Raw genomic sequence first — 26,374 nt, 5'->3', positions numbered from 1 at the left:
TGATTTCATTCATGAACATTTATATCAAGCAAAGGATTTCAAAACAGACTTTCATTACATGAAGCATTCCCACAGAGGGAAGGGAAGCCGCAAGGAACTCCTGTGCTAGTGGCCAAATGCTTCCCCTCCCAACCTGAAATGATGCCCCAGCACACGGCAGTTGGGGGTCCTAACATCTCAGATGGTGGTGTTCCACAAAGAGTTCTCGGTGCAGCAAACAGACAGAAGACTTTTGTAAATTACAGTCATCATTTAAAAACATGTAACGATTATTTGTACATGATAGAGCTGTGTGTGTGGGAGTGTGTGTGTGCTTTACAAAACAGAAATGTGCATTTCTTCTTCCACTTCGAAGAGTCACAGAGACGGATGTTTCTTAACACTGACGTGCGCCAGACCCTTCACATACCTCATTTTCTGGTGTCATCTTCACAAGTCCAGGAGGTATGGACTGCTGCTGTTGCCATTTTATACTGAGGAAATGAGGTCCCTGGGGGTTAAGACTGAGGTCAAACCAGCGGCAAAGGACAGAGTCAGTCTGATTCCAAAACTCATGTTCTTCTTACGATATGGCTTTACTTTTTCAAGGTTCACCAAATACTTGTGCCTTTACCTGTACACACCTGTAAACCTTCCTGCTGGTGTCATCTTTATAGTTCATGGGGAAATGCTTCCAGGAGAGCTGAAGAGGAACAGAAGGAATTTTTTGGAAGTTACAGAAAAGATGAAGTTTCGACACGTATTCAGGCATTTCCAGAAGGTACAGCACGAGAGTACCATCTCAGCATTAATTTGCATCTCATGCATGTGGGGTAGGGTGTCCTTCCATATCATATTTTAGGGGGTATTCAGTTGCATTCCCAAGTACAAACTGCGGCTCATCTTTGTCCCACTGTTTTGGTCCACAATCTCCTTCCGCCGGTCAGACAACAGTCTCGGTTGCTGTGGTGGCCGTGTGGTCTTCTGGATGCCTGGGCTGCATCTCATCTTTGAAAGCCCTGGTCAGAACCACTTTCAAGGACTCCTTGAACCGCTTCTTCCTGCTGCTGCCCACAAAAAAGTAGATAAAAGGGTTGGCACTGCTATTGATGGTAGAGAAGAGAAGAGAAACATGGTGCAAGTTCTTGAATGTCGACCAGTACTCGTAATAGAGCAGGTAGAGGAGCCTCATGGGCATGGCGAAGATGAAGAATATGATGATGGTGACGGTGATGACCAGGTACAGCTTCGAGGAGTGGGACGCCCACGAGTTCTTCCGGATCTTCACCACCAAGATGGTGCTGGACACCACCATGAGGGGAGTAAAGACCAGGAAGCTCAGAATGGCTATGAAGATGATCACGGCCCTGCAGTCACTTCGGGAGTGGGTCTGTCCCTCGCTGTCAATGCACATGACGTATTCCATGGTGGTTACCAAGCAGGAGAGTGCCCACAGGAGGGCACAGACGAACGCCGACTGGTGCTTGGGGCGGTGGCACCGGTACCAGATGGGGTACAGGACAGACAGGCATCTCTCCACGCTGATGGCTGTCAGCAGGTACAGGCCCGTGTTGTAGCCAAAGAGAAATGTCACCGATAATGTAACAATTGTGTAGTAATAGCCAGAAGATAGCTCGTAATCTAAAGCATAGTCAACAGACAGAATAAAGATGCAAAAGAGCAACGAGATGTCTGCGATGGACAAGTGGGTGATGTAGACGGTGAAGGGGTTCCTTCTCATCCGGAAGCAGAGGAACCAGAGGAGGATTCCGTTCTCAACAAAGCCCAGCGGGGAGATGCTCAGGATCACCCAGTGCACGATGGGAATTTCCCGGCGCGGGTCCCTGACGGAGGTGTTCCCGCTGGTTGAGGCGTTGGAGGGCTCCTCAGCAACAAACGATGTCCCATTTGCCTCATCCATGAGGGGGCCTCAGTCTGGGTTCTTCAGGTAGTTTTCTGTAAATAAGTTTAGAAAGAAAATCAAGGTTGATGAATTGCAGTAAAAGATTTCAGCTATGGCTTGTAACCTTCATGTCATACAGGAGAACATGTCAACTAGACTGTATAATTCTCTTTCCAATGAAGATAAAAATGAGGCACTTCACCAAGAGAGAACTGATCTAATGGCCTTTTGGAACCCCCCAGCAGCCTTTGGTTCATATTGTTACTTGCTTGTGGCTCAGTACCAAAGGGGGTCCAGCAGAGCAAGAGGATCAGATTTCTGGTGTCCATTTCTGGTCTGGCCCAAGCTTTCTGAACGGTGTTTTGAAAATCATCTCATCTTCTGTTCCTTCATCTCCTGGCCTGAGAGCCCAGGTTAACCGTGTTAATATTCGATGACAAAGAACATGTTTGGGCCACATTATTGCTGTCACCTTTTAATGCACAAAGTGCCATAAATGATGGGTGATTGAGAAGGGACAAGTAGAAAAACATAGGTTCAATAGGGTACCAATATTCTCAGAAGTGTGACCAATTAGAAGGTATGTGTTTTCTATAGTCTCAATATCTGTGATGAAGCTGTGTACCTACTCAGACCATGTGTGCAGTGCAAACCACCCCTGGGGAACAGATGGCATATTTCAGCAAGATGTATTCGCATCCCCGAGCTCCATTTGCCAGACCACGCTGGAAAACTACCGATAGATAGTAAACAAAGCGCTGACCCAAGCCCAATAAAATGCTCAATATCTGAGACTGCAACACACCAGTTATCAGCAGTTTTCCCTCACACTTCAGGAACTGCTAAATAAATGTATGCACGCCCCCCTCCCTTTCCTGTTATGTAACAAATATAAATAAGCCACTTCCACTGCTGGGGAACAGAAAAGGCAGGTGCCCACAGAGGTCATCTTCTTTGCTTCTATTCATGGAGTCCTTGGCTTTTTATTTTTGATGGTGGTGGTAAAATATTGTTCTCTGCTTTTGGTCCTTGCAGACCAGGGCCCTATATGTGTGAAATAATCGACCTTTAGAAAGTTACTTAGTAGGAGCTCCCCAGGTGGCTCAGTGGTAAAGGCTCTGCCTTGCAAAGCAAGGAACACCAGTTCAATCTCAGATCTGGGAAGATCTCACATGCCATGGAGCAACTGAGCTGTGTGCCCCAACTACCGACCTGTGCTCTAGAGCCCGCAATTCCTGAGCCCACCTGCCCTTAAACCCAGGCTCTGCAACAAGAGAAGCCACTGCAATAAGAAGTCAGCACACAGCAACCAAGGGAACAGCCCCCGATCGCCACAACTAGAGGAAAGCCCAAACAACAATAAGGACTCAGCACAGCCATAAAGAAAGAAATAAAAGGATAGTTAGTTCATAGACCGTTGTCGCCTTTCTTCATGACCTCACCAGAGGCAGAACAGAACCTAGACGTGCTATTTTCTGAGCAGGTGCAGGGGTGATGGTCACATTCCAGGTGCTGAGACCCTGGAGCCCACAGAGCTAGTTCCCCTCTCCTTACCAACACTCCCCTCAGTTGCTCTGCTGAGATGCTGGAAATTATTTTTCCTGGAGCAGATTCTCTTTTTGTTTCATAATCAGACCATAGAGGGAGAGACTCCAAAACTCTCAGGAGCCCAACACAAGGCCCAGAATTCGCAATCCCATGGCACTGCTGTACAGACCAGGCTTTGTTAAAGGTTTGTAGGTGTGAGCTAGCCGTGTTCCCCAAGTTCGCCCATCAAAGATTTATTCAATGCCAACTTCAGGTCAGGCACTGTTCCAGGAATGGGGCTACAGCAGTAAATGAAACAAAGTATCAACCTCTTGGAGTTTATATTTCAGTGGGAGGCAGTCAATACCCAATAACAGCAGCAACAAACCAATAGATGTTTGATCAGAATAAGCACCACAGAGAAAAGAAAAGCCTGGACCATGGCGGGACCAGAGTGTAACTGTGGAGGCAGTGAGACGTGGTTAGGTTCTGGATGCAATCTGAGTTGCTGCCAGGTGAGACAGGAGTTACTGTAGGAAAAGAGAATGGCTTTTAGCCATTTGTTGTCTGGACAACGCGCAGGGGGAGCAGGTTGGGAGGGGTCATATGGAGCTTGGGAATCTTATGCAACTGCCACATGGAGCTGTCTTGGAGTATGTTGGGAGCTGGGGCTGGCTGGGGCAGAAGTAGCGAGAACAGGTGAAGTATAAAATCATGAGGCTAGATGAGATTGCTTATGAAACCTGGGTCATTAAAAAGGAGAAGAGGTCCAAGGGCTGAGCCTTGGGGCATTTCAAAGCTTAGGGGTTGGGGGATGAGGAGAAGGAAGCAAAAGAAACTGGGAGGCTAGGAGCATAATTTAGTCATGAGAGCAGGAGGGAAGGCCGAGTGTGCGGTTTAAAGTACAGACAGCTAGGTAGAGTGAAGAGGGGGTGTTAGACGTTACAAGAAGTTCTCTTTTGGATGTACAGTATCTCTGTTTTCAGCGAAGTCAAGAGCAAGATCATCCGCTAAGAGTGAGGAGGTGTTAAGAGTTTAAGGAGAGAGGGCAAGAGGTAATTAAGTGAAAGCAGGAAAGAGAGCAACATTTCTAGGCAAACAGAGCCTGCCTGGACGGGCTCAGGAATCTAGAGTGAGACGATTAGCACGTGTTTTTCTCCAGCTATGGCTCAGCTGTCCAGGTGTGAATGTGCAGAAAGAGGAGAGTTGGATTTAACCAGGATTGGGGTTCTACCGGGCTGGTGCAAAGGAAACAGAAGACCAAAGGAACTGAAGCCCAGAGACTATGGAATTCAACAAGATTAGGAGAGAGTTGAGGCCAGCAGAGAGGTGAGAGTTGGTGAACAGGAAATAGGAGCCTTTGAGTGTAGATCCCATCCGTGTCAGAGAACTAACTGTTGAGGCCCAAGTCCTGAAGGCAGAGAACTGGAAAATCGGAGGCAGAGGTCGAAGAGCGGGATGCCCAAAGCCAAGCCTGCGGTGGCGTGGCTTGGGTGTTGGTTATTGGTATTGATAAATGTGGTTATTGGTATTGATAAATGTAGCCCATGTCCATGGGAGTGAACAGCTAGAGGAGAGGGGAGGACAATATCTTCTGACATGAGAAGATCAAGACCTGGAGCCAGGGCGTTGGAAGAATTGTCTACATAGACATTGAAATCACTGGGAAATAGGGCTGGAATACAGGACATCATTAGAAAAACACTGGCTGTGAGCCAGGTGTTAAATCTTCAAGGAATTTGAGAGAGCGGCCCGGGGGTCTGTAGATGGTCACAGTAAGGAGGGTGGTAAGTGAGACGGTTGGATGGTGTGCACTTCAGAGCTGGGTGCTTGGGTGGTGATGGTGGTGGTGGTAACAGTGTTTCAGGGGGAGAGAAGAAGCAAACAGAATAACCTGACACACAAAACTGGTAGAGGGAGGAAGGGTCTCAATCAGCTTTGTCCAACAGAAATGCAGTGTGAGCCATATGCGTAATTTAAGGTTTTCTGAGAGCCATAAAATATAAGGAGAAACAAGTGAAATGAATTTCAATATTTTATTTAACCCAATGTGTCCACATGTAATTGATTTATAATTATTAATGAGCTACTTCAGTTTCTTTTTTCACATTAAGGCTCCAGAACCCAGTGTGTATTTCACTCTCATGGAACATCTTGCCTCAGACCAGCCACATTTCACATGTGCATGGGCCACACGGGGCCAGTGACCACCATATTGGATGGTGCAGGTCTAGCAGGGCTATCCCAAAGCCAAAAGAACTTAAACCAAAATCAAAGACTAGCATGTAAAATCAGGACCTAAGAAAATTTCTAAGAAAACGGACAAGAACATTCTTTCTGATTCAGGTTCACACGCTGGACTCTCTCGTGGACCACAGCATCATTCAGCCTTTAGTTTCTCATTACGTGCATGAGAGCTCTCGTGTACTCGTAAAAATCAGTTAGGAAAGATGTTTCAACCCACAAGACCAAACTGCACTTTTCTATTACAGTCAAACCCAAGTAACCAAATCCACTCTCTGGAGATAGATAATCTTTTCATTTTCCAACCAACACGTAGGTTTCAGTTACCGCACTAAGAGTCAAAGATACAGAAATAAATAGGACACAACCTTACGCACAGTTTGGCAGGGGAGGCATGCGGAACTGAAACTAATTCACTATGGGAAATGGGATAAAGGAGACTGATGACATCCGAGCAAGCACACACCAGGAAGCCACGTCTCAGGATTTCAAGGAAGGCTTCACAGGGCTGGGCCTTGAAGGGTCAATAGGAGTTTGTTAGCTGAGGAAGAGAAAGAAAGGCATTTTAAGAAAAGAGAACAGATGGTGTGGTAGCAGGAGGCACAGAAAGAGAGAGGAACCTGGTGGGCCTGGGTGGAGGCTTTAGAAAGAAATAAACAGCTGGACTGAAGCATGAAGGTCTGGGTATGATACTTCTTTAAGTATCAGACTTATTTTATAGGTTATACTTATCCAACAGTAGTGCTTAAAAATTACATAGGGTTCCTTATTAAAACTGCAAATTCCAGGGCCCCACTATTTCAAGAAGTCTGGGCTGGGGCCTTGGAATCTGAATTTTCATAACCCAGGGGATTCTGATGCAGATGGGTCCTAGGCCACGGTTTGAAAAACACAACCCTTTGCAAAACTCTGGAGCCATTAAAGTTTCAGTGCAGGCCTGGGAGGAGGCCTGAACTATGTTTTAGAAAGGTTACCCTGGTCACAGTCTACAGCCTGAATGGAAGGGAATTACAGATGGAGCAAGAAAGCCAGTAATGTGTTGTTGAAATAGCCCCAGTGAGAAATGAGAACTAGGATAGTGGCTGGAGGAATGAACGGATTCCAGAGGCATTTCAGAGCAGGCGGGTCAGGTTCCTGTGTCCAGGAACCTGAAGGGGGAGAGAGACAGGGCAGTGAGTGGACTGAGCCTCCCATCTGAAGAGGCTGTGTAGACAAATGCTTAGTGGCTGAGATCAGGAGCAGGAGGGACAGTGGCCGGGGGAACCAGCAACTGGGTTCAAGGTGTGTTGAGAATGAAGCATCGGTGGACACGCAGAAGGGTGGGTTCCAGATCTGCTCGCCTGTGTGTTCTCCCTCCTGAGGGCCTACATCCTTTAATAAGTAGAACTGCATTAAAAAAATAGTAATAATAATAGACACATATAGGAGACCTTTAAGACATCGTTCGTTACTTGCATTTGCCAAATGCAGTGTGTATCACTGACTCACTTTGCTATACACCCAAAACTAACACAACATTGAAAATCAACTATACGCCAATAAAATTTTTTTAAAAATGAAAATGAAAAAATAAATTTCAGATGCAGAAGTCACCTGAGACCACGTGTTACGTGTTCCTCTTCTAGTCTCATGCCTCTGGCCTAGCCTCCTGGGCTCACTCCCCTCATTTCCTGTTCTCCTCGATCCCTGCACCAATCTGCCCCTTCCAGACCCTCATGCTGCCATCCCTTCCTTTTCTAGCATTCCCTCCACTATTCCGGTGTTACCCATTAATTACCTCCATAGCCATGACATTCCTCCCCATAGTTAAAATTGCATCTCTCTTGTTAAACCACAAACTCCTCCAACGCAAAACTGTATTATTCACGTCTGACTCTCCAGGACTTGGCATAGCCATTCAATAAATATTTATTGAATTATTCCAAGAAATAAAGCCCATCACAATGGCCCTGAGAATGTACCCTGGTTACCTAAGAAAGAAAACCGCTGTCTTGAGCCTAGGCAGCCACAGTTAATAAAAGGTTCTCTAATGATTAATATAACTCATGAATCCCATACCTGGGCAGACTTTGGTCATGATGTGGTTGGAAAGCAAATAAAAAATCCCATTAAAACTAATTCTCACTAAAAACTAACAATAACCCTTCAAATTGATCTGCTGCAGCACGGTTTTACTTAAATGAACACATTACTAAAAATGACATTCCCAGACTTACCAGACCAAACTGAATTTCAGTCCCTCAAGTGAAACAGCAGAGGGTAGCAAGAAGTGCCTTGAACACAGCTGGTCCTATCTGCTCACCAGACCCCCCAAATCTTTCTTCCTCCGGGCACCTTGGTCATTTTGGACACCATTCATCTCCAAGGCTGGATGACTAGGGCGTTTGAGGTCAGGAAGAACAAGGAGACTAGAAGGGTGGGTGCGACTCGCTGACAAGACCGTCTAACTCAGATAGCAGGGAAGATGGGAGGAAGAAATGGCACTGCAGGATTAACCACTGTGGGTAACTTGTCTCCAGGTCAACCCAGTCCTGGCCCCGTGGGCTCCTCTGTTCAACACACACAGCATCTTCTTTACATCCGTCCGTTTCTAGGTGGCAAGCATATCTGCAGTGGTAGCTCAGACAGTAAAGAATCCGCCTGCAATGCAGGAGACCCGGGTTCCATCCCTGGGGCGGGAAGATCCCCTGGAAAAGGGAATGGCAACCCACTCCAGTATTCTCACCTGGAGAATTCCAAGGACGGAGGAGCCTGGCGGGCTTCAGTCCTTGGGGTCGAAAAGAGTCAGACACGACTGAGCAACTAACACAACACAATGTTTATCTGGCAGGGACTGTCCTGGATGGAGTCCATGGGGTTGCAAAAAGTCGGACACGCCTGAGCAACTGAACTGAACTGAACTGACAGTCCTGGATGGAGGGAGAGCGTCTTAACAGCCCTCTGTGCCCCTAACGTGATCGGTAACACAGCAACGCAGCGGTGGGTGGAAACCCCACCATGTGCTTGAGAACAGATATGAGTGGAGCAGCCGATAGCATGATTCTGGGAAGCTCTATCCCAGCCTCTCTTCCCTTTTCTTCCCTCCAAGTCCCCGGGAGACAGCCATCAGGTGGAACGCGAGAATGCCGTCACACAGGACTTCAGGGTTCAAAGCGACTTCCCTTCGGGTCAGCGCTGGGTCCTTCAATCAGCTTGGGAGGCTGAGAAGTGTGAATGAAAATACTGACACTGCCTGCCATTATCAGTAAACAAAGGATGTTGTAACCATCAAGTACCAACATTACAGCCACCCCATTGACGGTAAGACCTGAGGGAACTCAGGATGGAGGCCTGATGCCCACCATCAGGCAGTCAGATGCTGCAGCCACCCCCAAAGGTGCACCTGAGGAGACTCAGGTGAAAAAGCACAGGATCTGGGCCCAGATAGCTGAGATACACATGAAAAGAGTCATTTCAGTGAGCCTAGCCTTACATCTTCTCATACACAGATATGCACTAATCCCGTACTTTGAGATGCTCGGTTTTCTCTAATTAATAGTAATCTTTTGGTGTACCATCTACCTGACTTTGCTGCAAAAGCTCCTATATATCCTGGTTCCACCCTTATCCTCTGAAGCAGTCCCTCAGAGTGATCTGAGATGCTGTGTCTCAAGCTTCAGTCCTCAGTTTTTCCACCAAATAAAGCATAACTATTATTTTCCAGTAGTTATGTATGGATGTGTAGATTTTTCCAGTAGGAAAAATCCAGGTTTTTCCGATAGTCATGTATGGATGTGAGACTTGGATCAAAAAGAAGGCTGAGCGCTGAAGAATCGATGCTTTTGAAATGTGGTGCTACAGAAGACTCTTGAGAGTTCCTTGGACTGCAAGGAGATCCAACCAGTCAATCCTAAAAGAAATCAGTCCTGAATATTCATTGGAAGGACTGATGCTGACGGTGAAGTGCCAATATTTTGGCCACCTGATGCGAAGAATTGACTCATTGGCAAAGACCCTGATGCTGGGAAAGATTGAAGGCAGGAGGAGGAGGGGACGACAGAGGATGAGATGGTTAGGTGGCATCACCGACTCAATGGACATGAGTTTGAGCCAGCTCTGGGAGTTGGTGATGGACAGGGAGGCCTGGCGTGCTGCAGTCCATGGGGTCGCAGAGTCGGACACGACCCAACAACTGAACGACACCATCCCTTTTTAGATCGTGTTGTTTTTGCAGGGTGGGGGGGTTGTTTCTTTTTTTTTTTTTTTCCGTCAACATAAAGGCTTCCCTGGTGGCTCAGAGGTTAAAGCATCTGCCTCTAATACGGGAGACCTGGGTTCGATCCCTGGGTTGGGAAGATCCCCTGGAGAAGGAAATCGCAACCCACTCCAGTATTCTTGCCTGGAGAATCCCATGGACGGAGGAGCCTGGTGGGCTACAGTCCATGGGGTCACAAAGAGTCGGACACGACTGAGCAACTTAAGAAAAGAAAAAAAGGAAGGAAGGAGACATTGCCCTCATTTCACAGGGAACACTCAGTGGGGGTAGGGCTCAGGGTCACTGCGTCTCGCAGCTCCAGGGGCCCACCACTCACCCACTCTGAGTCCGCTGCTCCCTGGGACCTTCGGGGCATCAAGGCCTGAAAGCTCACATGGATCCTGACCCTGTTGGCCAGGGTGAGAATCCAGGTCCCCTGAGTTCCAGTCTCCTACTTAAAAAAAAAGTCTGGAAACCACTGTTCTAACCAGCCCCCCTCATTTTGCCGACCACTAAAGAGAAGCTGGAGACACTGTGAGACACACACAATCCCAACTCAGTTCTGCAGGCCTGGCAGCTGGGAGCTCCTGATTCTTTCTCTGAGCTCATCCCACTCTGCCCTGGGGCGGAATCCTATTTTTAAGACCTTACCTTTTATAGCCTCACTGTTATAAATTTTCTAATCTAGCCTGCCTCTAATCCTTCCTACTTAAGGAACAGAAGGCATCACATTCTCTAATGTTATAGGATTTTTTTTTTCTCATTTAATTCCTGATAATTAGCTCTCCTAATGCTGGACTGAGACCACTGGATGGTCGCCATGCTCCAAGTCCACAGCTCCAAGTCTTGGAGCAGCCAGTGCGACTTATACAGGCCCCAAGGACCAAGGGCTCCCCCGACAGGCTCATTTTTGTAGCCAGTTTAATCCTAACAGAAAATGGGGGGATTTAACTTTTTTTCATGGCTTTTTTCTCTAATTATAAAACAATATTTTTGTCCACTGAAGAAAATTTGGAAAATTCAGTAGGAAAAAAAAATCACACGTAAAACCATTACTCAAAATTAACCTGACTGAACATTTGGGGATGTTTCTTTTTAGTCTTTTTTTTCCCCATCTCACATACACTGTCTTTTAAAATTGAAACTGCATTTTATAGTCTGTGTGGTTGCCTGCTTTCTTTTTTTTTTTTTCTTCACTCAGTATCATATTAGAAACATTTTCTCCGTCAGCATATATTTTAGAAGAGCATGACTTTAAATGTCATTGTGTGGATGCACCATAATTTATTTTTAATAGTCCTTTAACTGTGGACATACCAGTTGCTTCTGACTTTCCACCATTATTTTTCAAAAAAACAAATGACTATAATGAACCTTCTTGGATACAAATTTTGTGCACATCTTTCATCATCTCCTTAGGACATATTTCTAAAAGTGGAATTGCTGAATTAAACAGTATAAATATTTTTCAAGATTTTAAAACATTTTAACAAGTTGTCTTCCCAAAACTGTACCAATTATACTGATATCAACAGTATAAGATTTTTTTTCACAGCATATATACATTTTTTGTCCCCACAACATCTCCACTTTTTACAATTCCCAACTTCGGTAGCTGATTAAAAAGGCATTTTGCTTTAATTTGCATTTATTTGATCTCTCATGAGTTTGAATATTTTTTCACGTTAACAGTCACTTGAATTTCTTCTTTGACAGATTCTTTTCTCATGTTCTTTTACAGAGCTGCAATAATTCTTTGTAAATATAATTATTTGCCATCTATGTTAGAAATTCTTTCCTCTGAAACTGGGGTAGAAGATGTAAGATACAGTTTGAAGTTTTCTTAAAAGCATTTCCTTACTGTTACAAAGACCCTGATGCTGGGAAAGATTGAAGGCAGGAGAAGGAGGGGATGACAGAGGATGAGATGGTTGGATGGCATCACTAACTCAATGGACATGAATTTGAGAAAACTCCTGGAGATAGTGAAGGACAGAGAAGCCTGATGTGCTGCAGTCCATGGGGTTGCAAAGAATTGAAGACAACTGAGCAACTGGACTATAACAACTGTTACAAGTCTGCCTGTACTCTGCTGATAATTGAGGTTTAGAAGTTGCAAGGATTCTACATATACTGTAAACCACTCTTTATCTTACAGGTGAGGAATCTGGCTCATGACTAGCTCGAGATTACACACTGAGTTAGCAGCCACGCCAGCAATGGACCCTACATTGCCCAGGTTCAAGTGGGCGCTATTGCTCCTCCCTACCCCAGTCTTCTGTCAATAGTTCATGTGTGTGTGTGAAATTCACTCACCCAAGTGAAGTGGCAAATAGAACTTTGGGGACATTTAACAATGGCCTTGATGTTACCAGAGTGATTACTGCAATCGAAGTGATTAGTGGTAAATATTTTTATTTAAAGTTCCAAGGAATGGACTCTTTGTTTCTCAAAGAATGTTATTACTCATTAGCAGGTAGATTTTTATTTATTAAAGCACCATCTACCCGATGCCAAACACTAAACAACAATAAAAATATTTTCAGTTTCTGCTCATCCACTACTTTCTTCGGGAAAATGGAGTGACCACAGTCATCACCACCATCAACAGCTCTATTAGAAGACAATTAAAGCAAGGTGATCCATTCAGCAGCTTTTAGACAACTCCCCCGAAACGGATTAGGATACGATACAGTTCTCGCACCCACCCCACCCAGACACAACATAGGGTGTGTTATGAGAAGCTGTTGCATCTCCACGCTGCGGTCTCGAGATGACACTGCTGCCTGGATGCGCTTTCTTCCCTCTGGCTCTCCCCCTGCCTCTCTGTAGCTTCCTCTCTGTCTCGCTTCCTGGATCTGTCCTCACCCTCTCTTTGAGTCACCAGGCTCCATCCTTGGCCCTCCTCTCTTCTAACTCTATAAACACTCCCTGGGTGGTTTCATTCGATTCCCTCATTTCAACTATTATCATATCCCGATGGGGTCCAAATTGACAGTTCTAACTCAGACATCTCTCCAGACTATCAGACGCTATTAATAATAGCCCTGGAGATTTTAACTGGGCCTCACATAGCAGCACACAAACCTCAGCTGATCCACAACAGAAATCAGAGCTTCCCTGCTGTTCCATCAGTACAGTTCAGTCGCTCAGTCGTGTCCAACTCTTTGTGACCCCATGGACTGCAGCACGCCAGACTTGTCCTGTCCATCACCAGCTCCTGGCGCTTGCCCAAACTCATGTCCATTGGTCAGTGATGCCATCCAACCATCTCATCTTCTGTTGTCCCCTTCTCCTCCTGCCCTCAGTCTTTCCCAGCGTCAGGGTCTTTTCCAATGAGTCGGGTCTTTTCCAATGAGTCAGCTCTTTGTATCAGGTGGCCAAAGTATTGGTCCACTGAAGAAGGGAAGGGCAAACCATGTCAGTGTTCTCGCCTTGAGAACCCCATGAACAATATGAAAAGGCTGTTCCATACCTCCTCTGGTGTTTTTAGCCTTCCAAGCCAAAAAAACCCCAAAACACAAAAACTGGATGTTTTACCAGGCACTATTCACCTTGTATGTTCCCTGCACAGTCCCTGGAAGTAAGCTTTTCTCAAGGAGCCCTCGTTCCTCCTAGCAGAGAAGGGGTTATAGAAACCAAGATCTGGATACTGTGTATACCCAGTGCTACTGAGGTGTCACTGCTCCCAGGCACTCTCAGTGGACCGAGCTAAGGAATGTATATGAATACATATATACATTCACATAGAGACTGACATCCATATTTTTGTAAGTTTCTACATATCCATTGAATACCAATGAATTCACATCAGTATCTCCAATTTGGATCCAGCATCACTGAGTTCAGTTTACTTTTCTTCCCCTTCTCACTTGTAATTCCTGTCTCTGATGGTAAGAAACCTGGCTCCCATTCCCCTCAAGCATTTACCTATTCAATCAACCCAGCTACTGGTAAACACTCTACTATGTCTAACACTGCCACTGTCTCCTGCCCTGGGACATACTTCTCCCCTCAACAGAAGATCTGAGCCTGGCCCCAGGTTTCCTCCTCTGCTGTGCAGATGCCTTTCTTGCCCTGCCATATCACCACCACCCCCTTCACCCCAGCTGGGCTGCTCCCCGACTGCTGTTCCTCCCCTGCTCAGATTCCACCACTTCATACAATCCATGATGAGTCATTTTTCATACTGTTTGGCTCCTCAGGCAAGTTTGGCCTTGTAGTGCAAAACAAAGCAGGGCAAAGGCTAACAGAGTTTTGCTAAGAGATTGCCCTGGTCATAGCAAACAGTTTCTTCCAACAACACAGGAGACAACTCAACATGTGGACATCACCAGATGGTCAATACCGAAATCCGATTGATTATATTCCTTGCAGCTGAAGATGGAGAAGCTCTATACAGTCAGCAAAAACAAGACCAGAAAATGACTGTGGCTCCGTTCATGAACTCCTTATTGCAAAATTCAGACTTGAAGAGAGTAGGGAAAACCACTAGACAATTCAGGTATGACCTAAGTCAAATCCCTTACGATTATACAGTGGAAGTGACATATAGATTCAAGAGATTAGATTTGATAGACAGAGTGCCTGACGAACTTATGAATGAGGTTTATAACACTGTACAGGTCTTCTATGTATTCCTGCCACCTCTTCTTAATATCTTCTGCTTCTGTTAGGTCCATTCCATTTCTGTCCTTTATCGAGCCCATCATTGCATGAAATGTTCCCTTGGTATCTCTAATTTTCTTGAAGAGATCTCTAGTCTTTCCCATTCTGTTCTTTTCCTCTATTTATTTGCATTGATCGCTGAAGAAGGCTTTCTTATCTCTTCTTGCTATTCTCTGGAACTCTGCATTCAGATGCTTATATCTTTCCTTTTCTCCTTTGCTTTTCACCTCTCTTCTTTTCACAGCTATTTGTAAGGCCTCCCCAGATAGCCATTTTGCTTTTTTGCATTTCTTTTCCATGGGGATGGTCTTGATCCCTGTCTCCTGCACAATGTCACGAACCTCATTCCATAGTTCATCAGGCACTCTGTCTTAAATCTATTTCTCACTTCCACTGCATAATCATAAGGGATTTGATTTAGGTCATACCTGAATGGTCTAGTGGTTTTCCTTACTTTCTTCAATTTCAGTCTGAATTTGGTAATAAGGAGTTCATGATCTGAGCCCCAGTCAGCTCCTAGTCTTGTTTTTGTTGACTGTATAGAGCTTCTCCATCTTTGGCTGCAAAGAATATAATCAATCTGATTTTGGTGTTGACCATCTGGTGATGTCCATGTGTAGAGTCTTCTCTTGTGTTGTTGGAAGAGGGTGTTTGCTATGACCAGTGCATTTTCTTGGCAAAATTCTATTAGTCTTTGCCCTGCTTAGATAATCATGATGGTGTGATCACTCATCTAGAGCCAGACATCCTGGAATGTGAAGTCAAGTGGGCCTTAGAAAGCATCACTACGAACAAAGCTAGTGGAGGTGATGAAATTCCAGTTGAGCTATTTCAAATCCTGAAAGATGATGCTGTGAAAGTGCTGCACTCAATATGCCAGCAAATTTGGAAAACTCAGCAGTGGCCACAGGACTGGAAAAGGTCAGTTTTCATTCCAATCCCAAAGAAAGGCAATGCCAAAGAATGCTGAAACTACCACACAATTGCACCCATCTCACATGCTAGTAAAGTAATGCTCAAAATTCTCCAAGCCAGGCTTCAGCAATACGTGAACCATGAACTTCCTGATGTTCAAGCTGGTTTTAGAAAAGGCAGAGGAACCAGAGATCAAATTGCCAACATCCGCTGGATCATGGAAAAAGCAAGAGTTCCAGAAAAACATCGATTTCTGCTTTCTTGACCATGCCAAAGCCTTTGACTGTGTGGATCACAATAATCTCTGAAAGAGGTGGGAATACCAGACCACCCGACCTGCCTCTCGAGAAACCTATATGCAGTCTCTTGGACAGCAAGGAGATCCAACCAGTCCATTCTGAAGGAGATCAGCCCTGGGATTTCTTTGGAAGGAATGATGCTAAAGCTGAAACTCCAGTACTTTGGCCACCTCATGCGAAGAGTTGACTCATTGGAACAGACTTTGATGCTGGGAGGGATTGGGGGCAGGAGAAGAAGGGGACGACCGAGGATGAGATGGCTGGATGGCATCACTGACTCGATGGATGTGAGTCTGAGTGAACTCGGGGAGTTGGTGATGGACAGGGAGGCCTGGCGTGCTGCGGTTCATGGGGTCGCAAAGAGTCGGACACGACTGAGCGGCTGAACTGAATTGAACAGTGTACAGGAGGCAGTGATCAAAATCATCCTCAAAAAGAAGAAATGCAAAAAGGCAAAAGGGCTGTCTGGGGAGGCCTTACAAAGAGCTGAGAAAAGAAGAGAAGCGAAAGGCAAAGGAGAAAAGGAAAGATATACCCATCTGAATGCAGAGTTCCAGAGAATAGCAAGGAGAGATAAGAAAGCCTTCCTCAGCGATCAATGCAAAGAAATAGAGGAAAACAACAGAATGAGAAAGACTAGAGATCTCTTCAAGAAAATTAGAGGTACCAAGCATGCAAAGATGGGCTCGATAAAGGACAGAAATGGTATGGACCTAACAGAAGCAGACGATATTAAGACGAGGCAGCAAAAATACACAGAAGAACTAGACAAAAAAAAAAACTTCATGACATAGATAATCACGATGGTGTGATCACTCACCTAGAGCCAGATATCCTGGAATGCAAAGTCAAGTGGGCCTTAGGAAGCATTACTAAGAACAAAGCTAGTGGATGTGATGGAATTCCAGGTGAGCTATTTCAAGTTCTAAAAGATGATGCTGTGAAAGTGCTGCACTCAAAATGCCAGCAAATTTGGAAAATTCAGCAGTGGCCACAGGACTGGAAAAGATCTATTCTCATTCCAATCCCAAAGAAAGGCAATGCCAAAGAATGTTCAAACTACCACACAGTTGCACTCATTTCACACGCTAGCATAGTAATGCTCAAAATTCTCCAAGCCAGGCTTTAACAGTATGTGAACTGAGAATTTCCAGATGTTCAAGCTGGATTTAGAAAAGGCAGAGGAACCACAGGTCAAATTGCCAACATCCATTGGATCATTGAAAAAGTAAGAGAATTACAGAAAAAAAAAAACATCTACTTCTGCTTCACTGACTATGCTAAAGCCTTTGACTGTGTGGATCACAAAAAAACTGTGGAAAGTTCTTAAGAGATGGGAATACCAGACCACCTTATCTGCCTCCTGAGAAATCTGTATGCAGGTCAGGAAGCAACAGTTAGAACTGGACATGGAACAACAGACTGGTTCCAAATAGGAAAGGGAGTATGTCAAGGCTGTATATTGTCACCCTGCTTATTTAACTTATATGCAGAGTACATCATGAGAAACGCTGGACTGGAAGAAGCACAAGATGGAATCAAGATTGCCGGGAGAAATATCAATAACCTCAGATAGGCAGATGACACCACCCTTATGACAGAAAGCAAAGAGGGACTAAAGAGCCTCTTGATGAAAGTTAAGGAGGAGAGTGAAAAAAAAAACTGGCTTAAAACTCAACATTCAAAAAATTCAGATCATGGCATCTGGTCCCATCACTTCATGGCAAATAGATGGGGAAACAATGGAAACCTTGAGAGACTATTTTCTTGGGACCCCAAATCACTGTAGATGGTGACTTCAGCCATGAAATTAAAAGGAGCTTGTTCCTTGGAAGAAAACCTAGGATAATCCTAACACCATATTAAAAAGCAGAGACACTACTTTACTGACAAAGGTCCATCTAGTCAAAGCTATGGTTTTTCCAATAGTCATGTATGGGTGTGAGAGTTGAACCATAAAGAAAGCTGAGTGCTGAAGAACTGATGCTTTTGAACTGTGTGTTGGAGGAGACTCTAGAGAGTCCTTTGGACTGCAAGGAGATCAAACCGGTCCATCCTAAAGGCAATCAGTCCTGAATACTCATTGAAAAGACTGATGCTAAAGCTGAAGCTCCAATACTTTGGCGACCTGACTCACTGGAAAAGACTCTGACTGGGAAAGATTGAAGGCAGGAGGAGAAGGGGATGACAGAGGATGAGGTGGCTGGATCGCATCACTGACTCGATGGATGAGTTTGATCAAGCTCTGGGAGTTGGTGATGGACAGGGAAGCCTGGCATGCTGCAGTCCATGGGGTTGCAAAGAGTCAGACAGGACTGAGTGACTGAACTGAACTGAACTGATGATGAACCAGGCTATGATAGAAGATAACACCCACCTCCATCCCGCAGACATAAAAGAATCATAGTCAGTAAAGCATTTGAATGCGAAAGAAATGTTCAGAAAAAAAAGTTGGACATTGTTCAAATTATGTTGCAGGGGCAACTGTATTCTGCCTGCTTATCCTTCTTTGCCTGAGAGCCACACTTCCACTCAAACTGGCCACAGGTGTGAGTCCTAAACAAAGCAGCCTAGCCCCTCCGAACCCCAGGCTCTTCGCAGCATCGGCACATAGTTCACTGTATTTCTGGAAGCCTGGGGTGTCAGGAAAGCTAGACACTGAAAAGCACTTTGCCAGTACAAGTCTCATGGAAACGCCGAACTGAGATCATAAATCAACAAGCAGAGAAAACAAGCGTGGTGGTTTCCATAGATGTTTAAGGATGTGGGCTGGCAGGTCTACTAGAAACTGCTACCTGCAGTCACTTCTCAATGAACAGATGGGCAGCGAGGGTGACAGAAACGCGAGATGAGAGAAGGCAGAGTCATGGGTAGAAGCAGAGTTTTAAAGGCTCTGTTGAGGGGCTTGCTGGAGTTTTCTCTTAAAAGAAAAGCATCCTCTTCCATAGCCCCCTCTCTGCTCAGCTGCCCACGGTTCTACCCTGGTCCTGAATTCTCAGGCTCGCCATCTTAGGAAGGAAGGAAGGAAGAGAGGGATGGAGGGAGGGAAGGAGGGAGAAAGGAAAGGAAAGAAAAAAGAACAAGAGCGAAAGCCAACCAGTGTCCAGGGTAGGCCATCTGAAACTTCATACGCTCCTAGGCAACCGAAAGGAGGGACTGGCCCCCAGGCTGGACCTTGCAGGCGTGCAGCTCCGGAGAGAAGGGCACGTGCCCGCCTCTGTGTGTGTGTGTGCAGTAACCTGGACAAACAGAGACCCATTCGTGAGACGGAATTGCCCGGGCAGGCACTGGATCTGATGGGAGTGTGCCGGCAGGGACATCTGTCCTTGTATTAAATGCCTTGCTCCCTCGAGCCGTCTGCACAGAGAAGCAGAAACTCCTCACTCCCTTTCCAAGGGCACAGCAAGGTCACCTTAGACCACTCATCTCGAAAGTGGGGGGAGTTGGGTGATTTTACCTCTGAGGGGACATTCAGTGTTTTGATGGTCACACTGAGAGGAGGAGGGAACTGGCGCCTAGTGGGCTGAGACCACGGATGCTGTTCAACATCCTAGGAGGCACTGAAGAGCTTCCCACAGGAAAGAATTTCTAGCCCCAAATGTCACAGTGCCAAGGTCAAGATACCTAGTGGTGGGCTCCTTACCACCTTCTCCCTGCTCTCTGCATAGCGATCGGACGAAATCCCACATTTTCTCTCTCCAGTTCCCCTTACCCACCCTGCCTGGGAAATGCTCACATCAAAGAACAGGGGAATCCTTTCAACAGAACCTGGCCACCAGCGCACCTAACTTGAGAAGCAACAGAAACCATGACTGACACACCGGTGCCCTCTGAGGAAGGGAGAGGAGAATCAACCCAGCTTGCCTCCAGCCAAGCGATGTCCCCAGAGGAACCAAACACACGGCAACACCCCCTTCAAACCCCAGCTCCTTTATCCTTGATAATATCCCTTTAAACAACCTTGACCACCTCCAAGTCCACCACTGACTCTGTGACCTGAGATTCTTGCCAAGATTCTCGCCCCCTGTCACGAGTCAGAAAGAAAAAGTTTGTGTGGAAGTTTCGACCCCCAAAGTTGAAAACTGACGTCTGGGGACAGTTAATGCAGCAATAGAAGCAAATTTTCCAAAACAAAGGCAGGAGAGAGGTTTTTGGCAACACAGAGCAGACATCTAAGACACTATTAAAACCACCAGCACAGAAAGAGTGGCCCGGGCAATAGCTTTTGGAAGATGGAAAAATCTTACTTTGGTTGTCAAGGTCAGCTGAGCAATTAGAAACCGGGCTGCAGGCTCATGCGGTCCATTCGCTCAGAGAGAATCAGAGGTGGCGGCCGGGAGGCTAGACCTTCGCGTCCTGGGCGTCGCTGTCCTGCCGACCTGCAGGGTCCCTGGTGCCCACATCCCCTCCAGGCAGGCTGCAGCCTGCCTTCTCTGAGGAAATCGGAGCTGCTCTCCCACTGCTGAAAAAATTCGAGATGTGCCAAGCAGATGGTCCCACGCTTATCAGCAGAAGCTGTGCTTCAAATGGCATCGCTCAGTGACACGCTCAAGTGAAAATCTTCACTCCGATCCAGAGTGGGACTAGGCTGGTGATCACGTGAGGTGACTGACCTCCCCCTGACCCCGAACCACCAGGGCCAGCGAGGGCTGAGGCAGAAGACGGCCCAGAGAAACACTGCACAGAAGGGCAAAATCGCACGTGTAGCCGAAAGAGAGCCGCAGCTCAGATTCCTGACTCAGCCTGTGACTGGCCAAGTGGTCTCTGCCAAGCTCTGGAAGACTCAGTCTTGTCCCCTGTAGAATGGAACTCATCATGACCCAAAGCTGCAATGGTTAAATGAGGTGTAGGAATGCACCTGTACAGTGAGGGACACGTGGTGAAACAATTCAATATCCCCTCCCTTCCTACAGGGCTTCCCTGGGGGCTCAGCTGGTAAAGAATCCGCCTGCAATGTGGGAGACCTGGGTTTGATCCCTGGGTGGGGAAGATCCCCTGGAGAAGGGCATGGCAACCCACTCCAGTATTCTTGCCTGCAGAATCCCAGAGGACAGAGGAGCCTGGCGGGCTACAGCTCATGGGGTCCCAAAGAGTCAGACACAGCTAAGCGACTGACACTTTCCTTTCCTTTCCTACAACCCATGTTAAGAGAGTCTCATGCCCATGTGAGTGTGCAAGTGTGATGCAGTGGAGGAGGGAGAGAGCGCCCGGAACTGGGTCCCAGGGGTGGATGAGCACCCGTGCCCAGCTCGCTTCTCAGCCTGGCTCAAAGACGACTCCTGAGAGCAGCTGTTTCTGTGAGATGCAGATACCCACAGGCAGTCAAGTTACTTTCTCCTGAGACCCTCTTCTTGGTCAACAGACCCCACGTGAAGGCGCCGAGACCAAGCAAGAGGCTTCTGGAGGGTCCGAGTAGCCAAGCCTTGTGGTGAAGACCCCCACCACCCATTTGTGGCAGCATTTATTCCTTTTTTTTTTTTTTCCCCAAAGTATTCCTTCACGATTACTGTGGCAAAGTAGCTGTGGACTCCTGGGCCTGATTTGATCAACAGAGGGCAGGAAAGCAAATTGCGATTCTATGGGAAAGCAGCCTTAGGAACCCACAGAAGCAGCTTTCTTCGGACTGTTTTCGTAAGCAGGAAGACGAGAGGCCAGCCAAATTGGCCTGGTGGGAAACCTGACCCGCGGCTCTGCTCTCCAGCGGAAGAGGAGGGGGGTGCCAGGGCACCTCCCTGAAGATCTCCGAACGGCAGGCAGAACAAGGTGAGGTCCGGGCACCTACTGGGCAGGCGGTGCTGAGCAGCAGAGCAGAAGATGGGGGAGACTCAGTGCGATTTCATTACCTGGATGCGATGCTCCAAAGGAGAGTCAGCCTCCTGAAGACCTTTCCTTTCCCCCGAGGATCATCAGAAACTTCAGGGAAACTGGGACCGCTTGAGGCCACCAGCCAGGCTGAGAGAAAGGAGCGGTCAGAGGAGAGGAGACCAGACACGCAGAAGCAAGTACAATTGGGAGAGAAGGATCAGGCTGGCTGAGAAGGTGCCAAGGTCACGGGCGGGAAGGAAGAGACCAGAAGGAAAAGAGGAGTGAAGGACGGGGAGTGCTCCACTCCTCGGCTCCACGGCAGCCGCTGCTCAGAAGCTCAAGGACTGTCCGGATCTATGAACCTTTCACCCTGTCCTTTCGGGGGCTGTGAAAATCTGAGCTGAGGGACCCACGGGAAGAAAGTCTCCAACGTCACGATTTAAGTCAACAGAACAGAGGGCCTCCCCAATTTGCTTCTCCCAGCTCCTAACGGAGCAGAGGCATCTGTCCATCCTGCAGGGAACAAGATGCCACATTTGGAAACTGGTAACGGTCACCAGGTAAACAAAAAACAAGGCATCAGGAAGCGGTGCCTGGAGTGGCCAGATGGGGTCCAGGTAGGAGGAGACGCCCCGGGGGAAGTCTGGAGGAGATGGCACTCTCTTCCCCTGATCCAGCGGGCAGGGAAGGCGCTGATTGTTTTGTGACTAATTGGCACCACTAACAAAAGCAGGGACTCTTGCAGATGGAGCAGGCGTTCCACTCGTGGTAGATGATGCTTTATACTTAGAGAAAACGCAGCAACTCTCTGTAAAAATAAAACTGCTTGCATTTAAACCACAAATAGGTTGGCTATTTCTGTGCCCGGCTGGTCTTTGTGAGTAATCGTCCTCCTCTTGAGAGGCAGGGAGAGTCTGGGGTGGGGGAAGTGTAGAGAGAAGGGGCAACAGAGACGACGGAGGCCAGAAGTGAGGAATCCATAGTCCCAAACATCCAGGGTGGGAGGAAGTTCTAGCTTTCACCTCCACAAGTTGCCTACAGAAACAACATCCCTTTTTCTCCCATCAAACAACAGGGAAACATGGCAGACATGGCCAGCGAAGGGCTTTATGGGATCACGTGAGGAGGAAGCTTGGTAACCAAGGAGGCCACAGAGTGGACCCAGAAGTGGAGCAACACATGAATGGTAGACCCATCGGGTGGCGGAAGCCAGAAATAGAGCCACACATGGTAGAAACCCTTTCCTATCAAGCGTGCAGGTGTGCCCAGTCACTTCAGTCATGTCCGACTCTTTGCAACCCTATGGATGGTAGCCTGCCAGGTTTCTCCGTCCATGGGATTCTCCAGACAAGAATACTGGAGTGGGTTGCCATTTCTTGTTTCAGGGGAACTTCTCGACCCAGGGATCGAACCTGAGTCTCCAGCAGCTCCTGTACTGCAGGCAGATTCTTTCCTGCTGAGCCACCATGGAAGCCCCCTGTTTCCTCAAGAGTTTACTCTTAAGTTCCAAACCCTCTGAATGCCATGTGGACTTTGCTCCGTGCTAACCCATGGGCTTCCCTGGTGGCTCAGAGGGTAAAGCGTCTGCCTCCAGTGCGGGAGACCTGGGTTCGATCCCTGGGTTGGGAAGATCCCCTGGAGAAGGAAATGGCAACCCACTGCAGTATTCTTGCCTGGAGAGTCCCATGGTTGGAGGAGCTTGGTAGGCTACAGTCCACGGGGTCGCAAAGAGTCAGACATGACTGAGTGACTTCACTTTTCAACCCCATGGATGCCCAGTGAACTCCAGTCACATCCTAGGATGTTCTCTTCATCTGGACGGACCTCTACTGTACCTCGGCTGTCAGGCCCTTGGTTATGGGGAGACAGCTATCCAGTGCTTCCCAAAGTCTTTCCCAAACAGTGCTGGGAAAGATTAAGGGCAGGAGGATAAGGGGCAACAGAGGATGAGATGGTTGGGTGGGCTCGCCAACTCAATGGACAAGAGTTTGAGCAAACTCCAGGAGATGGAGAGTGGGACATGACTTAGCAATTGAGTAACAGCAACAACAAATCACAGAAGTTAGAGAACTTAGAACTTCCCAAAGGCCAGCTCTGCCCTTTAGAGCTAGAAAGATGTGAGGGCTAGCAGAGGAAGAGGGTGGGCCGCTCAGACCAAGAGAAAGGGCCCGGGTGGGGCAGGTGTGAGCCCTCATGTCCACGGGGAAAGATGGCCCCAGAGTCCATGCTGGAGCAGCAGCTCCTCAAAATGGCAGGCGAGTCATTTAGCCCCAGTTGTCTGGGTTCATCATTTGTCAGCTAAGCAACTTCAGGTCTGCTAGAAATTGGGACTCACAAGCTTGATTGGAGTGATGAGTGAAGTTTTGTCCCATCTGTTTGATTGACAGGATCTCAGAATGGGCCTGGCCCCGCCCTCTGCCCGCCAGTCCTGCAAAAGGGACCTCAGATCCCGTTGGCCAGATAAAAGCCGAAGATAAAACCCTGAGAACAGAACTCTGCTCTGAATCCCATCAGCCTCGGGGAATCTTTGCCCTGCTTCTCCTCGCCTGCCCTGGCCCGGCATCAGTTGGGTCGTTCCCAAGTAAGGATCTTTACTTTCAGTGCACGTTTCTTAAACATCGAATCTTAAAGAGAAATGCACATTCGACACCCTGCCCTTGGTTTTCCTCTGACCAAGCAGGCCGGCGTGGTGGGGACCATGCGAACGTGGTGGAGCGGAGCCCATGGCGGGTGCCACGCTGGGGGAAGCAGACCCACCGGAGGCTGTGGAATCAGCCCTCCCGGGTAGACTCTGGGAGGAGCTGGAGCCCAGATTAGGCCGTGCCGTGGGGGACTAGGTCCCCAGCCCTGAGCCTCCCCCGGTCTCCCCTCAGTATTTAGAATCTGCCAGAAAGACTCTTCCAGCCCAGCAAGAAGTGCCTTTGCAGGGAAAGTGTGAAGTGACCCACACCGAGGCCAGCAGTCCTCAAGCAAGACAGCTCTCGACCCCGAGGGGCAGTGGGGACAGTCGTGGTGTGGTGGTCACCCGTGTAGACACAGCTGCAGCACCGGGCATCTTCCTTCATGATAACAGATGGACTGTCTCCTTCAGCTCTGAGTCAGCACCGAATCGGCAACATAGACACTTGCCCTCTAGATTCCTTACCTAGATTGTAATCGTGTGCTCTCCCTTGTCCAAACATCATGAAAACTCCACTTGTGAGAAAGAGTATTTTTGGAGCATTGCCTGGGGTCATGGAGTTTGTCCATCCCTCTGGATGTTCTAAATATTACCCTGGGTTCAGCCCTGCATTCTTGGCCAGCATTGTCTCGGCCCTTCATAAAACTGTACTTTCTAAATTATCCTTTGGAGATATTCATCAGCTAACATTTAGAGGCTCTATAAAAAAAGAGAGAGAGAGAGAGACGTAAAAAGATGAAGACTGTGTTCATGTTGGAGCCGGCTAGCAGGCTTCCCACCGTAACTCGAGTCTCCTGTCAGAGATTTCTGCATCCGGAGGAACTGAGTTCCTTTTGAGCAGCAGCCAATTTGTTTATGTCAATAGAACACCATAAAGTGTGCAGTTAGGGGTTTTCATTTCCTTCTAGGAAGCTTGAAGACACATCTTTGACGTGCCTTTCCTAATGTCCCACAGGGCTACTTAAAAGAATGTCTGAAATTACAAATTTAGTCCAAGGTCAAATTTGGGCACATTAAACTTCTACCCATTGTCCTTTTTCTTCCAGTGACTGTGGGTTTGGGCAAACAATGTTTTTCCACCTACAATTTTTTCAAGGAGACTGAAAGTATCAGTCATCTTCAAATGACAAAAATTCACATATTGAGAGTACCACAAGCGGCTAACCTGAATAGCTGGGACTTTGGACCCATGCAGAAGAGTTCTCTAACTTTTGTGATTTGTTGTTGCCGTTGTTCAGTCGCTAAGTCACGTCCAACTCTTTGCGACCCCATGGACTGCAGTACACCAGGCTTCCCTGTCCTTCACCATCTCCTGGAGTTTGCTCAAACTCATGTCCATTGAGTCAGTGATGCTACTGAACCATCTCATCCTCTGTCGGCTCCTTCTCCTCCTACCTTCAATCTTTCCCAGCATCAGAGCCTTTTCCAATGTGTTGGCCCTTCGCATCAGGTGGCTAAAATACTGGAGCTTCAGCTTCAGCATCACTCCTTCCAGTGAATATTCAGGACTGATGTTCTTTAGGATGGACTGGTTGGATCTCCTTGCAGTCCAAGGGACTCTCAAGAGTCTTCTCCAACACCACAGTTCAAAAGCATCAATTCTTTGGTGCTCAGTGATTGTACCTATTAAATTATTTTATTAGAGTTTCTTGTTTATGTGTCTGTTTACCTCCAAACACTTAGCCCCTGGAGGCAGAGATAAAGTCTTACTCATCTGGCATAGGCTGAGTGAAAGAGTAAGTTAAATAAATCAATTATGTATAAAGTTAGTACCACGATTTTATCTTTATTTATGGTTTCATAACTGTATGTGTTTCCTCGTTTGGGGCTGTGCTGGGTCTTCACTGCTGCCTGGGCTTTTATCTAGTCTTGGAGACTACTCTCTAGTTGCCGTGTGCGGGCTTCTCATTGTGGTGGCTTCTCTCGTTGTGAAGCCTGGGCTCTAGGACACGTGGGCTCAGTAGTTGCAGCTCTCAGGCTCTAGAGCACAGGTTCAATAATTGTGGTGCACAGGCTTTGTTGTTCCCAGGCATGGGAGATCTCCCTAGACCAGGGATCGAACCTGTGTGTCCTGCACTGGCAGGCAAGATTTTTTTTTTGCTGTAAATAAAATGATTATA

At 47.2% G+C, this 26,374-nt stretch overlaps 1 protein-coding gene across 1 annotated transcript; it reads right to left on the bottom strand.

Moving 5' to 3' along the window:
- Positions 1-22,504, bottom strand: MAS1 (MAS1 proto-oncogene, G protein-coupled receptor). Its single transcript, XM_040238926.1, has 2 exons — positions 21,613-22,504; positions 1-1,935 (listed from the first exon to the last, which is right to left on the bottom strand). Exon 2 carries the CDS (start codon positions 1,898-1,900, stop codon positions 923-925), a length of 978 nt encoding a protein of 325 aa, XP_040094860.1. The 5' UTR covers positions 1,901-1,935; positions 21,613-22,504; the 3' UTR covers positions 1-922.
- Positions 22,505-26,374: the final 3,870 nt, after the last annotated feature.

Source organism: Oryx dammah, unplaced genomic scaffold (genome assembly GCF_014754425.2).
Source record: "Oryx dammah isolate SB20612 unplaced genomic scaffold, SCBI_Odam_1.1 HiC_scaffold_4, whole genome shotgun sequence".
NCBI classification, from domain to species: Eukaryota; Metazoa; Chordata; class Mammalia; order Artiodactyla; family Bovidae; genus Oryx; species Oryx dammah.
Note: the sequence above shows the minus strand (reverse complement) of the source record. Positions and strands in the feature narration are given on the sequence as shown.